General features: G+C 44.4%; 1 protein-coding gene across 5 annotated transcripts in view; it reads left to right on the forward strand.

Moving 5' to 3' along the window:
- LOC135056636 (exocyst complex component 6-like) overlaps positions 1-16373 on the forward strand; it is a 606161-nt gene that overhangs the window by 424525 nt on the left and 165263 nt on the right. Inside the window, exon 19 of one of the 5 annotated variants that reach the window (XM_063962057.1) lies at positions 14908-14931. The exons of the other annotated variants lie outside the window; for them this stretch is intronic. Within the exon in view, the coding sequence (XP_063818127.1) occupies positions 14908-14916 (9 nt within the window). The 3' untranslated portion in view covers positions 14917-14931. Of the gene's footprint in view, positions 1-14907; positions 14932-16373 lie in introns of those variants that run through there. 5 annotated transcript variants of the gene reach the window in all.

Raw genomic sequence — 16373 nt, forward strand, 5'->3', positions numbered from 1 at the left:
CTAACATGACACATTTTCAGAATTGTGTATTTACTGTGGGTATAATTGTTATTTATTTGCAAAAGGATATAAAAAAAGCTAGCATCTGACATCTGTAGAAATAAAACGGGGCAGACCAGATGGGTCATGTGGTTCTTATCTGCCATCGGATTCTATCACCAGATTTGTTAAACAAGTTACCAATGCTACTGGCTGTATCTGTCCATTTACATGGTTTGATTCTGATTTGGAAGTAAGGCAAAAAAAAACAAAAAAAAAACAGTAACTATGCATCTGGGCAAAACCTTGTTGCACTGTACAGTAGGTGGGACAGATGTAACATGCAGAGAGGTTTAGATTTGGGTGGGGGGTATCCAAATTGAAATCAGCGTAAAAATGAACCTGTCTAAAGTTTGGTGGCTACATGAAAAAGCAGCCAGTATTTACCATGCACAAAAAAATGTAAATGTATTTACTCCCCTTCCACTACATGGTGTGTTCCAGATTAACGTTACTTGCTTTTTTTTGCTTTACTTTCAAATCAGAATGAGGCCCACTGTATGTTACAAGCATTCATTTACTTTCCCCTATTTATCATTGTACCTAAAACCAATAATTAACTGATAATATCGCTTGACATTGATATATTAATTGTGTTTCACAAATAAATAGACTTCCTATATGCCAGGCGTTTGAGCAAACTAAATTCTGTTCTCTCCTGCTGAGTTTCCATGACACAATCCATGTTCTCTCAGCTACACCAGAAGCTTTCATACTGATAGCACATAGAGAATGATAGAATTCTCCTTAATTGGGAATGCAGTCAGCCTCCGCTCAATTTCGACCTCTAATTGAAGGCCCAACGATGTGAAGTACCCATAGCATATGGCAGCATTCCATGGCAACATATGTGAGTGGGTGTACTCAGCCAGAACACAGTGATGAACTCCACATACATATCTAGAACGTATCACTAGTTGGAAGACTGAATGGAAGTTTAGAAAGAGACTGTGGGTGGAATCGCTATTAGATCATAGTAACGTACCCACAGTTATCCAAGGTCTATCTGGGACATGGCGAATCTAAATGCATACTGACACAAAGTGCTGGAATAATGTGCTGACAGAAAGTCCCCATCTCAGGCAACATATAACAAATATAAAATCTTAATACTCAATCAAATTAAAGCTGCATTATCACCCAGCTCAAGTTCAGAACATGGGGGACACTGCCATATGTGCCACTGGCTGTTTGCATTACCATCGGAGCATGTCTGCGGGCTGTGTCCTCTGCACGTCTAAACTCTGGTGGTGGGGACTATTTGGAAGGCTCCATTCTGCTCCATTCACACATGCCGCAATAGAGCTTCCTGGACAGTCCTTGTCTGCACCGGAGAGGAGACATGCAGAGGACCCAGACTGCAGACATTCTCTGATGGTAATGCAAACAGCTGGTGACCCCAATGGTTGTTCCATGGTAGTGTGCCCATGTACTGAACTTGAAGCTTACCGTCCGAGGACATGTAGAGATTTTTTCCAGTGCTCTCCTGGTTGTGTAATATATAATGGTCAAATTTAGTTCGGAAACTTTAAAATGGCATTGTAATCTAATGACAGATATATAATATAAGTTATAATGATCTCCATTGCCAGTATCATTACGGCAATAAGGAAAAAAATCAGACATCATTCCAGGCATGTGTTCACACAATAGACCTAGCAGATCTCTTTGCTATATTGTAACTTGCTAAGGGTGCACATACAGAACCCGACCTGTCCTCCTGTAATAAAAGTTGAGTGTTGGCAAGTAAATGTTTAGCACAGCGCATAGTATATTACCGTGGGCGGATCTAGGCCTTGGCCAACCATGCAATTTGTCTAGCCTTCCCCCAAACATATTACACCAGCTGGTGCCCCACCCATTAAGTTAGATTGTTTTATTTCTTCCTGTGGTTTCTAGCCTTATGGGGGAATTCAATTGCCAGCATATTTTTTATTCCGCCGATTCTCTGCGGCACCCACCGCACTTCACAATAGCAAGATCTCGCACAAAAATGTTCACCACCCTATAGGGCGAATCATGGGTCCGAATTGGCCGCACAAATGGTTCGAGACGAGATGCCATTGTCAGTATTTAAATGCCGTGGCAGCTGCAATTCACACCTTTCACCGGCAATTGAATTTTCCCCTTAATTATAGAACATTGTGCTATCCCTGCAGCTAAGGACGTATGTAAGCCACGTTGATGTTACTGTGAGTATGAGTACATCGCTTATAAGGGGGTGAATGGTTTGATTAGTGAAGAGAAGTGTACCTTTCTCTAACGTCCTAGTGGATGCTGGGGACTCCGTAAGGACCATGGGGATAGACGGGCTACGCAGGAGACATGGGCACTTTAAGAAATAATTTAGGTTCTGGTGTGCACTGGCTCCTCCCTCTATGCCCCTCCACCAGACCTCAGTTTGATTCTGTGCCCAGACGAGCTGGGTGCTTTTCAGTGAGCTCTCCTGAGAGAAAGTATTTTGTTAGGTTTTTTATTTTCAGGGAGCTCTGCTGGCAACAGACTCCCTGCATCGTGGGACTGAGGGGAGAGAAGCAGCCCTACTCTCTGAAGCTAGGTCCTGCTTCTTAGGCTACTGGACACCATTAGCTCCAGAGGGATCGTACGCAGGATCTCACCCTCGCCGTCCGATCCCAGAGCCGCGCCGCCGTCCCCCTCGCAGAGCCGGAAGACAGAAGCCGGGTGAGTATGAGAAGCAAGAAGACTTCAAATCGGCGGCAGAAGACTCCGTTCTTCACTGAGGTAACACACAGCACTGCAGCTGTGCGCCATTGCTCCCACACACTCCGGTCAATGTAAGGGTGCAGGGCGCAGGGGGGAGGGGGGGGGGGGGCGCCCTGGGCAGCATTTGGAATTTCTTTTTGGCAAAAGTAAACATATATACAGGTGGGCACTGTATATAGGTATGAGCCCCCGCCAAGAAAATGCATATTTAAGCGGGACAGAAGCCCGCCGTCGAGGGGGCGGGGCTTCTTCCTCAGCACTCACCAGCGCCATTTTTTCTCCACAGCTCCGCTGAGAGGAAGCTCCCCAGGCTCTCCCCTGCAGATTCACGGTAGAAGAGGGTAAAAAGAGAGGCGGGACACATAAATTAGGCGCAAAAACACAATATAAACAGCTACTGGGTTAACATTAAGTTACTGTGTTATTCCTGGGTTATAGCGCTGGGGTGTGTGCTGGCATACTCTCTCTCTGTCTCTCCAAAGGGCCTTGTGGGGGAACTGTCTTCAAAAAGGGCATTCCCTGTGTGTGTGGTGTGTCGGTACGCTTGTGTCGACATGTCTGATGAGGAAGGCTATGTGGAAGCAGAGCGGGAGCAAGTGAATGTGGTGTCTCCGCCGACGGCGCCGACACCTGATTGGATGGATATGTGGAAGGTTTTAAATGATAATGTTAATTCCTTGCATAAGAGGTTAGATAAAGCTGAAGCCTCAGGACAGTCAGGGTCCCAACCCGTGCCTGATCCTATGTCGCAGAGGCCGTCAGGGTCTCAGAAGCGCCCACTATCCCAAATTGTTGAACCGACATGGATTCTGACTCCAGTATCGATTACGATGATGCAAAGTTACAGCCAAAGTTGGCTAAATCACTCCGATATAGGATTATAGCAATTAAGGATGTTTTGCACATCACAGAGGAAACCCCTGTCCCTGACACAAGCGTTTATATGTATATGGGAAAGAAACCTGAGGTAACTTTTCCCCCCTTACACGAACTGAATGAGTTATGTGAAAAAGCTTGGGAATCTCCAGATAAAAAACTGCAGATTTCCAAATGGATTCTTAAGGCGTATCCTTTCCCGCCAACGGACACGTTATGATGGGAATCCTCCCATAGGGTGGACAAAGCTTTAACACGCTTATCCAAAAATGTAGCCCTGCCGTCCCAGGATACGGCTGCCCTCAAGGATGCTGCTGATCGCAAACAGGAGGGTACCCTGAAGTCCATTTATACACATTCGGGTACCTTGCTCAGACCGGCAATCGCGTCGGCCTGGGTCTGTAGTATAGTAGCGGCATGGACTGATACCTTATCAGAGGAGTTGGATACCCTAGATAGGGATAATGTTTTATTGACCCTGGGGCATATAAAAGACGCTGCCCTTTATATGAGAGATGCTCAAAGAGACATTAGCCTACTGGGTTCTAGAATAAATGCTATGTCAATTTCTGCCAGAAGGGTCCTGTGGACTCGGCAATGGACAGGTGATACCGACTCAAAAAGGCATATGGAGGTTTTACCTTATAAGGGTGTGGAATTGTTTGGGGAGGGTCTCTCGGACCTGCTCTCCACAGCTACTGCTGGAAAGTCAAATTTTTTGCCATATGTTTCCTCACAGCCTAAGAGAGCACCGTATTATCAAATGCAGTCCTTTCGATCACAGAAAAACAAGAAAGTCCGAGGAGCGTCCTTTCTTGCCAGATGCAGGGGCAGAGGAAAGAAGCTGCACAACACAGCTAGTTCCCAGGAACAGAAGTCCTCCCCGGCCTCTACATAATCCGCCGCATGACGCTGGGGCTCCACAAGCGGGGCTAGGCCCGGTGGGGGCGCGTCTTCGAAATTTCAGCCACAAGTGGGTTCACTCCCAGTTGGGTCCCTGGGCAATAGAGATTGTGTCTCAGGGATACAAGCTGGAATTTGAGGAAATGCCCCCTCACCGATACCTCAAATCAGCCCTGCCAGCTTCCCCCCACGAGAGGGAAGTAGTGTTAACTGCAATTCACAAATTGTATCTTCAACAGGTGGTGGTCAAGGTACCCCTCCTTCAACAATGAAGGGGTTATTATTTATAATAATAATAATAATAATTTTTATTTATATAGCGCTCTTTCTCCAACAGGACTCAAGGCGCTTTACAGACATCAAAAACAATGCACATAATACAGAGGATTTGAGTAATACAACAATAGACAAGCAACACAGACATAAAAGAAAACCTTAAGCCCACAGAAAGCATAACGCAGGATTGGTGCAGGCATTTTGGGTAATAACTTCCAAGGGTTGTGTATTCCACCCTTATAGGTACCAAGTGCAGCAGCCGTCTTGGGCGCTAAGCGTAGGATTACCCAGGGTGGAATAGTCCACCCCTAGAAGAGATGACACAAAATGGGGGTGATTTCAGAGTCCTACAGTTTAGAGTAGGGTTCCAACAAAACCACAAGGTCCATGTATTTTTCATCCCATCCACAAGTGTACCATATGGGGCAGCCATGTTGGGCGCACTTTGAAGGTTACACTGTGGGAGGTGAGCCATACAAGGGCCAAGTTCATATATGGGAAAACTGATGCTTATGTAGTAGTATGATGTACCCTGCATGTAGGGCACAATGGCAAAGTGTGCAATCAGTGGAGGTAAACATTACAGGAAAAACACATGGTGGGGTGAAGCGAGCAATGGAAAGAAAAAAAAACATAATAGCAGGTAACTAGTGGCAGAAGTAGGAGTGGGATAACATTTTGATCAGATCTTAGTTCGGGTGGGTAGGAGAATGAGGGGGGGCATACTCAGACGCAATGGGGATGTCCCTGCTGATCCTGGTCCTGGTGCTCTGCCCCCACAGTTCCCTGTTCATCTTGATGGTTAGGCCCAGGGGCAGACTTGATGTTCTCAGCCAGAGAGGTGGTAAGCCTGGTCTTGGTGTTCTCATGTTTGAGGCGAGGAGAGGCCACATAAAGTTCCAGAGTTTTTAGGTTGTAATGCAGTCCTTCTGTTAATTTGTAAGTTTGTTTGACTTCTGTTTTCCTTCGGTTTAACACAGGTATAACACTGCTATTGATATTAGCTGCCACTTAATAACTAGCCACTTTATACACTAGCCACTGCAACGTCCTTATAGGCCTGACGTCCTATACTATACAGCTGATCACTGTGTGTTTATTGCTAAAAAGATATATTTGGTAACTACAGCAGAGAGCTGATCACTGTGTGTTTATTGCTAAAAAGATATATTTGGTAAATTGTTAAGTGGATTAATATCTGTAGTCAGCAAAAACTTTGTGATTGACTGGGGCTTAGATTTCACATTTGGTGGTTGATTATCACCTTTTGGAGGAGGGTTGCTGTGTGGGGGAGGGGGTTTTAATCACAAAGAGCATGTGTTTGTAGACTTACTTAACCAGTATAGTATAGGACGTCAGGCCTATAAGGACGCTGCAGTGGCTAGTATATGAAGTGGCTAGTTATTAAGTGGCAGCTAATATCAATAGCAGTGTTATACCTGTGTTAAACCGAAGGAAAACAGAAGTCAAACAAACTTACAAATTAACAGAAGGACTGCATTACAACCTAAAAACTCTGGAACTTTATGTGGCCTCTCCTCGCCTCAAACATGAGAACACCAAGACCAGGCTTACCACCTCTCTGGCTGAGAACATCAAGTCTGCCCCTGGGCCTAACCATCAAGATGAACAGGGAACTGTGGGGGCAGAGCACCAGGACCAGGATCAGCAGGGACATCCCCATTGCGTCTGAGTATGCCCCCCCTCATTCTCCTACCCACCCGAACTAAGATCTGATCAAAATGTTATCCCACTCCTACTTCTGCCACTAGTTACCTGCTATTATGTTTTTTTTTCTTTCCATTGCTCGCTTCACCCCACCATGTGTTTTTCCTGTAATGTTTACCTCCACTGATTGCACACTTTGCCATTGTGCCCTACATGCAGGGTACATCATACTACTACATAAGCATCAGTTTTCCCATATATGAACTTGGCCCTTGTATGGCTCACCTCCCACAGTGTAACCTTCAAAGTGCGCCCAACATGGCTGCCCCATATGGTACACTTGTGGATGGGATGAAAAATACATGGACCTTGTGGTTTTGTTGGAACCCTACTCTAAACTGTAGGACTCTGAAATCACCCCCATTTTGTGTCATCTCTTCTAGGGGTGGACTATTCCACCCTGGGTAATCCTACGCTTAGCGCCCAAGACGGCTGCTGCACTTGGTACCTATAAGGGTGGAATACACAACCCTTGGAAGTTATTACCCAAAATGCCTGCACCAATCCTGCGTTATGCTTTCTGTGGGCTTAAGGTTTTCTTTTATGTCTGTGTTGCTTGTCTATTGTTGTATTACTCAAATCCTCTGTATTATGTGCATTGTTTTTGATGTCTGTAAAGCGCCTTGAGTCCTGTTGGAGAAAGAGCGCTATATAAATAAAAATTATTATTATTATTATTATAAATAATAACCCCTTCATTGTTGAAGGAGGGGTACCTTGACCACCACCTGTTGAAGATACAATTTGTGAATTGCAGTTAACACTACTTCCCTCTCGTGGGGGGAAGCTGGCAGGGCTGATTTGAGGTATCGGTGAGGGGGCATTTCCTCAAATTCCAGCTTGTATCCCTGAGACACAATCTCTATTGCCCAGGGACCCAACTGGGAGTGAACCCACTTGTGGCTGAAATTTCGAAGACGCGCCCCCACCGGGCCTAGCCCCGCTTGTGGAGCCCCAGCGTCATGCGGCGGATTATGTAGAGGCCGGGGAGGACTTCTGTTCCTGGGAACTAGCTGTGTTGTGCAGCTTCTTTCCTCTGCCCCTGCATCTGGCAAGAAAGGACGCTCCTCGGACTTTCTTGTTTTTCTGTGATCGAAAGGACTGCATTTGATAATACGGTGCTCTCTTAGGCTGTGAGGAAACATATGGCAAAAAATTTGACTTTCCAGCAGTAGCTGTGGAGAGCAGGTCCGAGAGACCCTCCCCAAACAATTCCACACCCTTATAAGGTAAAACCTCCATATGCCTTTTTGAGTCGGTATCACCTGTCCATTGCCGAGTCCACAGGACCCTTCTGGCAGAAATTGACATAGCATTTATTCTAGAACCCAGTAGGCTAATGTCTCTTTGAGCATCTCTCATATAAAGGGCAGCGTCTTTTATATGCCCCAGGGTCAATAAAACATTATCCCTATCTAGGGTATCCAACTCCTCTGATAAGGTATCAGTCCATGCCGCTACTATACTACAGACCCAGGCCGACGCGATTGCCGGTCTGAGCAAGGTACCCGAATGTGTATAAATGGACTTCAGGGTACCCTCCTGTTTGCGATCAGCAGCATCCTTGAGGGCAGCCGTATCCTGGGACGGCAGGGCTACATTTTTGGATAAGCGTGTTAAAGCTTTGTCCACCCTATGGGAGGATTCCCATCATAACGTGTCCGTTGGCGGGAAAGGATACGCCTTAAGAATCCATTTGGAAATCTGCAGTTTTTTATCTGGAGATTCCCAAGCTTTTTCACATAACTCATTCAGTTCGTGTAAGGGGGGAAAAGTTACCTCAGGTTTCTTTCCCATATACATATAAACGCTTGTGTCAGGGACAGGGGTTTCCTCTGTGATGTGCAAAACATCCTTAATTGCTATAATCCTATATCGGAGTGATTTAGCCAACTTTGGCTGTAACTTTGCATCATCGTAATCGATACTGGAGTCAGAATCCATGTCGGTTCAACAATTTGGGATAGTGGGCGCTTCTGAGACCCTGACGGCCTCTGCGACATAGGATCAGGCACGGGTTGGGACCCTGACTGTCCTGAGGCTTCAGCTTTATCTAACCTCTTATGCAAGGAATTATGTTTGTAGTCCCGAAACCGGACGGTTCGGTCAGACCCATATTGAATTTAAAATCCCTGAACATATACCTGAAAAGGTTCAAGTTCAAGATGGAATCGCTGAGAGCGGTCATCGCAAGCCTGGAAAGGGGGGATTTTATGGTGTCTCTGGACATAAAGGATGCATACCTTCATGTCCCCATTTATCCACCTCATCAGGCGTACCTCAGATTTGTGGTACAGGATTGTCATTACCAATTTCAGACGTTGCCGTTTGGTCTCTCCACAGCACCGAGAATATTTACCAAGGTAATGGCGGAAATGATGGTACTCCTGCGAAAGCAAGGAGTCACAATTATCCCATACTTGGACGATCTCCTCATAAAAGCGAGGTCGAGAGAGCAGTTGCTGATCAGTGTAGCACTTTCTCTGGAAGTGTTACGGCAACACGGCTGGATTCTAAATATTCCAAAGTCGCAGTTGGTTCCTACGACTCGTCTGCCTTTACTGGGCATGATTCTAGACACAGACCAGAAAAGGGTTTATCTCCCGATGGAGAAAGCTCAGGAACTCATGACACTGGTCAGGAACCTATTAAAACCAAAACAGGTGTCTGTGCATCACTGCACTCGTATCCTGGGAAAGATGGTGGCATCATACGAGGCCATTCCCTTCGGCAGGTTCCATGCGAGGACCTTTCAATGGGACTTGCTGGACAAGTGGTCCGGATCACATCTTCAGATGCATCGGTTAATCACCCTATCCCCCAGGGCCAGGGTGTCACTCTTGTGGTGGCTACAGAGCGCTCACCTTCTCGAGGGCCGCAGATTCGGCATTCAGGACTGGGTCCTGGTGACCACGGAGCAAGCCTCCGAGGTTGGGGTGCAGTCACACAGGGAAGAAATTTCCAAGGTCTGTGGTCAAGTCAAGAGACTTGCCTTCACATCAACAACCTGGAACTAAGGGCCATATACAACGCCCTACGTCAAGCGGAGACCCTGCTTCGCGACCAACCGGTTCTGATTCAGTCAGACAACATCACCGCAGTAGCTCATGTAAACCGTCAAGGCGGCACAAGGAGCAGAGTGGCGATGGCGGAAGCCACCAAGATTCTTCGCTGGGCGGAGAATCACGTAAGCGCACTGTCAGCAGTGTTCATTCCGGGAGTGGACAACTGGGAAGCAGACTTCCTCAGCAGACACGACCTCCACCCGGGAGAGTGGGGACTTCATCAGGAAGTCTTCGCACAGATTACAAGTCGGTGGGAACTGCCACAGGTGGACATGATGGCATCCCGCCTCAACAAAAAGCTACAGCGGTATTGCGCCAGGTCAAGGGACCCTCAGGCGATAGCTGTAGACGCCCTGGTGACACTGTGGGTGTTCCAGTCGGTTTATCTATTTCCTCTTCTTCCTCTCATACCCAAGGTGCTGAGGATAATAAGAAAAAGAGGAGTGAGAACAATACTCATTGTTCCAGATTGGCCACGAAGGACTTGGTATCCAGATCTGCAAGAAAGGCTCACAGAGGACCCGTGGCCTCTTCCTCTAAGACAGGACTTGTTGCAACAGGGGCCCTGTCTCTTCCAAGACTTACCGCGGCTGCGTTTGATGGCATGGCGGTTGAACGCCGGATCCTAGCAGAGAAAGGCATTCTGGATGAGGTCATTCCTACGCTGATAAAGGCTAGGAAGGACGTGACAGCTCAACATTATCACCGTATATGGCGAAAATATGTTGCTTGGTGTGAGGCCAGGAATGCTCCTACGGAGGAATTCCAGCTGGGCCGTTTCCTTCACTTCCTACAGTCCGGAGTGAATATGGGACTAAAATTGGGTTCCATTAAGGTCCAGATTTCAGCCCTATCCATTTTCTTTCAAAAAGAGTTGGCTTCTCTACCTGAAGTTCAGACGTTTGTAAAGGGAGTGCTGCATATTCAGCCCCCTTTTGTGCCTCCACTGGCACCTTGGGATCTTAACGTGGTGTTGAGTTTCCTGAAATCCCACTGGTTTGAACCACTCAAAACGGTGGAATTGAAATATCTCACGTGGAAGGTGGTCATGCTTTTAGCCTTGGCCTCGTCTGGGCGTGTGTCAGAGTTGGCGGCTTTGTCACATTAAAGCCCCTATCGGGTTTTCCATGTGGATAGAGCAGAATTGCGGACCCGTCCACAATTCCTACCGAAAGTGGTTTCATCCTTTCATATAAACCAACCTATTGTGGTGCCTGTGGCTACTACTGACTTGGAGGATTCCGAGTTACTTGATGTGGTCAGGGCTTTGAAGGTTTATGTAGCCAGAACGGCTAGGGTCAGGAAACAGAGTCTTTGTTTATCCTGTATGCTTCCAACAAGCTTGGTGCTCCTGCTTCAAAGCAAACTATTGCTCGCTGGATCTGTAACACGATTCAGCAGGCTCATTCTGCGGCTGGATTGCCGCTGCCAAAATCAGTTAAGGCCCATTCCACTAGGAAGGTGGGCTCTTCTTGGGCGGCTGCCCGAGGGGTCTCGGCATTACAGCTTTGCCGAGCGGCTACTTGGTCAGGTTCAAACACTTTTGCAAAGTTCTACAAGTTTGATACCCTGGCTGAGGAGGACCTTGTGTTTGCTCAATCGGTGCTGCAGAGTCATCTGCACTCTCCCGCCCGTTTGGGAGCTTTGGTATAGTCCCCATGGTCCTTACGGAGTCCCCAGCATCCACTAAGACGTTAGAGAAAATAAGATTTTACTTACCGGTAAATCTATTTCTCGTAGTCCGTAGTGGATGCTGGGCGTCCGTCCCAAGTGCGGACTTCTTCTGCAATACTTGTATATAGTTATTGCTTCAATAAGGGTTAAGTTATGGTTGCATCAGGGTTGGACCTGATGCTCTGTTATTTGTCATACTGTTAACTGGTTGTTATCACATGTTATACGGTGTGATTAGTGTGGCTGGTATGAATCTTGCCCTGGATTACCAAAATCCTTTCCTTGTAGTGTCAGCTCTTCTGGGCACAGTTTCTCTAACTGAGGTCTAGAAGAGGGGCATAGAGGGAGGAGCCAGTGCACACCAGAACCTAAATTCTTTCTTAAAGTGCCCATGTCTCCTGCGGAGCCCGTCTATCCCCATGGTCCTTACGGAGTCCCCAGCATCCACTACGGACTACGAGAAATAGATTTACCGGTAAGTAAAATCTTTTTTTTTTTTAAACAAAAATGAGTTAGATTAACATTTCTATTGTATTCTGGTTAAAAATATGCATTCATTTAAGTTGTTTCTATCCTGTTTTCACAACCTTCTCTCTTCATTATCCTATATAACAAAACGTTAACGCTGCTCCTCACCTCTATGGGGGGGTAAATCAAGTGTTTTGCACTCCGGTTGTCACTAGATGGAGCAATTCAAGTGTTGCTTTGTTTGGCCGTGCACAGACACCAGCGCTAACATTACTGTTATGTTGTTCCGCCATGTTGACGGGCTGGTAACTAGTTCCGTATAATAGAACTTGGCAAGCTTTACGTTTAGTTTTTCAAACTTTGAAGAGTCTTTGTTGTTTCTGTGTAACATTATCGCTGCAGAGAGGCAGATTATTTAAATCAGTGGTTCCCGAACTTAGTGCCACAGGGCATGTGCTGGGATGACACTGGTTGCGTGTTCAGTCCCAAATCAAAGGATATATGGTCAGTGTGATAGGCAAAACCAATGCTGGTGGCTGCCAACGATGAAATCTGTAGAAAAACATGCACAACTGCATAACTGAACCTAGGTATGACAGATGAGCAGATTTTACTCCATTTACTCATCTTTACTGATTATCTCAACAAAATACGTTTGAACCAAAGGTGCTGTAAAAAAAATACTGAAGTTCTAGAGCACTTGATTTAAGAAAGTTTGGGAACCACTGGTTTGAGTGTTTTTTCCCCCACCAGAATACAGCAGAAAGTTGAGTAACAATGGGGTCTATTTACTAAGCCTTGGATGGAAATAAAGTGGACGGAGATAAAGTACCAGCTAACCAGCTCCTAACTGTCATTTTTCAAACACAGCCTGTGACATGTCGGTTAGGGTCTGATTGGCTGGGACTTTATCTCCGTTCACTTTATCTCCAAACAAGGCTTAGTAAATATACCCCAATGTTTGCAAAACGTTTTATTGTGAACTTGTGAATATTAATTTAAAATACCTTTTCAGAAACCCTGTCCTAATCAATCCTGCCTCATGTGTATTGCTCAAAAAGATCATAACTAACACAATTATAAAAGCACAAAGAGTTCCCAGATGAGCAGGATGTTAATTCAGTATTAATCCATGTGCATATATACCAAAAAAATAAATAATAACCAAGCTTTCTAAAATTAGACTTTGTAGTAAACAACACATAAAATATAGACCCATGAATAAGAGGGTTGCGTTCAATTTGCCAGCGGTCAGGATACCGATACTGGAATCTCGACAGCCGACAATGCCGCCAGCTGGAGTCCCGGCAAAACAGGACTATTCCCACTCGTGGGTGTCCACGACACTCATAGAGTGCAAATAGATCCAGTGGGGAGCGCAGTGAGCCAACAAGCCAACAAGGGGACTCTTTGCGCTCGCGCCGCTGCTGGCATTCTGGCGGGTGGGATACCGCTGTTGGGATATAGTCAGCCGGCATCATGCCCGCCGGTAAATCATACGGAATCCAAATAGGAAGATCAACATAGCAAGTTTACTTCAAAAGTCATAAGTCAAACATTAGTGTGAAGGATTGGAAAATGCTGGTAAACATTCATTATTTTTATTTGCAGCCTTAACAATTTGACTCTTGTTTTTTTTTTTTACTCTTATTTAAGTGTAACAAACTTTGTTGCCTTTTTACAACCATGTCATTTGTTTTCACCCAAGCATAGAAAGAAGTGCTTTAGTTGTCTTCTAAACAGGTCGTGTGGTTTGCATGATGAAAAACACCCCCCACTAGAGCAATGCCTTATTCAGATCTCTTTTATTCAGGAATTTATATACCAGAAAAGGTTACATACTGTATGTATCTGTGACTAATATTAGTAGATTTGTTTTTTTTTTAGTAGAAATTAACTTGCATATTACTTTTAATGGTCTTTTACATTAAAATCGGTTTCAAAGCTAGACAGATTTTAAGATGACAGCATGTATCTTGCAACTAATACTCCAGTAATGCATGACGCTATAACTGTACAGTATTAACCTTGTTATATAGCTAAATAACTCCAAATACTAACTGCTCCAAGTCCATTCTCGTGTTACATAATGTTGTCTCGTGCTAGTATTGTCTATGATGTGACAGAATGTAATATTTATCATGTAGCCTGTCCATTCTTTCTTTTGAGTTTGGTTAATGGTAAAACGCGTTATTTATCAATTTTAACTCTTGACTTTGGAGTCTATTCATCAAGCCAAAAAAACACTCATTTATAGATTTCTTTAAATGTTTTAAGTGTTTGATAAACGTAGTGTTTTGCAGTGCCATGCCTCATCATACTGTACTTCCAGAATGAATAAATGGGACAGAACACGCCATCGATCTGCCTAGACTACATACTCTTTACACATGACGCTATACATGCCTCCCCCGCTAGGCCAAGTCCCATTTATTGACAGTAACTGGGATTATTCTACAATACTTGTGCCTCTGGGAGCAGCACACACACCATTGTGTCATTCAGCACAACATAATCTTGTGTTTACACATCGCTGCAGTACATCATCAGGGATTTCCTTGGCTCTGGGCATTTGTATAGGGATCAGAGCAGACCTGGGGTAAAGATAATTAAATCCTAATTTAATGACATTGTTTAGAACTGCCATCCAGTTTCTAAGTGTCTGTAAATGATGTTAATATGACACACTGAGGTTCTCCAGTTTACAAAACAAGCCTTTAAATACAATGTACCTTTACAAGTACATCAGAAGACCTAGTTGGTGTCCCTACTAGGTAGACAATTAAAGTTTAGTTTACAGTTCTTCGGATGCACTTTTTACGTAAAAATTGGAAAAAGTGTATAGGCAAATATAGGGTTGTGCTCACACTCACAAAGGGTAAGAAACCCCTAGCATATCTTATTTTCTCAATGTTTTGCTGTGCATCTACTCATGCAACAGTAGAACGCACCACATTAGAAATATATTATTTTCTGATCTTCAACAAACCTACTCCATCTGCGGGTCAGAATAGTTAACATTTATCCTATTTGAATTGCTGTAACTCTGAAGAGTAATCCTGGTAATGACGCATATACGCCATTGTATAAGCATATTTTGTAGATTGAGCTAAAGATTATAGCTAATTAGGATCTTTTTCTGTAATCTCTCCAGGTACTGTAGGAGCAGGCACAGTAATGCACACTAATGCCCATACCTAAGTGTATTTTCATAAAACCTGACTTTGACGATTTAACCTCTGCCATTACTGTGCATATAAGCATGTTGTTGTGCCATCAAATGGTCATACAGGTAAAACATTAGTCATTAATATGTATAAGTCACCTACACACATTGGAGGCAGATATAGGATGAGCCAGTATGCAGTCTATCATTCGGACTATTGTACCTTTTTGTGATGTCACTTGTCTCTAGAAGATCATTGGATGAATTCACAAGAATATTGGTTCAGCTCTCAGATTGGCTGCATCCAACGTCTGTAGCCACAAATACACTTTGATACAGTTGTATTTGTGTATCCGTTTTTGAGTAATATGTGGCTAATACATAGTGTAAATTACAAGTTACATTACTGTGTGTGCTGATTTCTGGAAACAATTTTGATACATAATTCACAGTAATATAAACAATTATAATCATACTCTATTGATGTCACTATTTAATTTATTAGGAACAACTATGGAATTAAATAGAAAAAATATATTGGTCTGAACTTTTATGTCACTTTTACAGTCGCAAAACTCCTTGGTAGTTTCCATGTATATCCTTAGAACTAAAGACAATGCACTACCTCATATCCTTAGAACTAAAGGCAAGCAGTACCCCATATATATCCTTAATTCTAAAGGCATGCATTACCATATATAGATCCTTAAATCTAATGCACACAGTATCCCATATATATCCTTAGAACTAAAGACATCAATTACCCATATATATCTGTAGAACTAAAGCACGCAATTCCCCATATGTATGCTTAGAGCTATAGCATGTATTACCCCATATCTACATATATAAAAGGCAAAAAAGGAAATTGACTCATCGCAAAATCTCTTAAACCACAAGGCCTACAATCTTGAAACTTGGCAGGTAGCTTCTCCTTAGGTCCCAGGTGCTTGCTAAATACCGGTTTTACAAATGTCACTGTCCACCCACGGAAATTGGCAGAAATGGATCTGTGTATGTATAACTCCAGAATGCCTGCAGCAAGTTACACCATACTTGTTACACATATGACTTACAATCTAGGAACAAACACTGTGGGGGTAACACACCCCTAGGGGGGGACAGCAGCACAGAGTATATCAGGAGACAGCATAACACCGTAATGTATTTACCAATTTACACCAACTTGGTTCACATATGACATACAATCTGGGAACAAACACTGTAGGGAGAAGACACCCCTAGGGGTGATGCAGCAGCACAGAGTATTTCAGCAAACAGCATAACTCTGGACTGCCTGGAGCAATTTACACCAAACTTGGTACACATATGATTTACAATCTGGAAACAGATACTGTGGGGGTAACACACCCCTAACACCCCTAGGGGTGGGCCAGCAGCACAGACTATATCAGGGCATGCATGATATGTCAGTGACGACAGGGCTGCATGTG

Source organism: Pseudophryne corroboree, chromosome 3, assembly GCF_028390025.1.
Source record: "Pseudophryne corroboree isolate aPseCor3 chromosome 3, aPseCor3.hap2, whole genome shotgun sequence".
In the NCBI taxonomy this organism is placed as follows: domain Eukaryota; kingdom Metazoa; phylum Chordata; class Amphibia; order Anura; family Myobatrachidae; genus Pseudophryne; species Pseudophryne corroboree.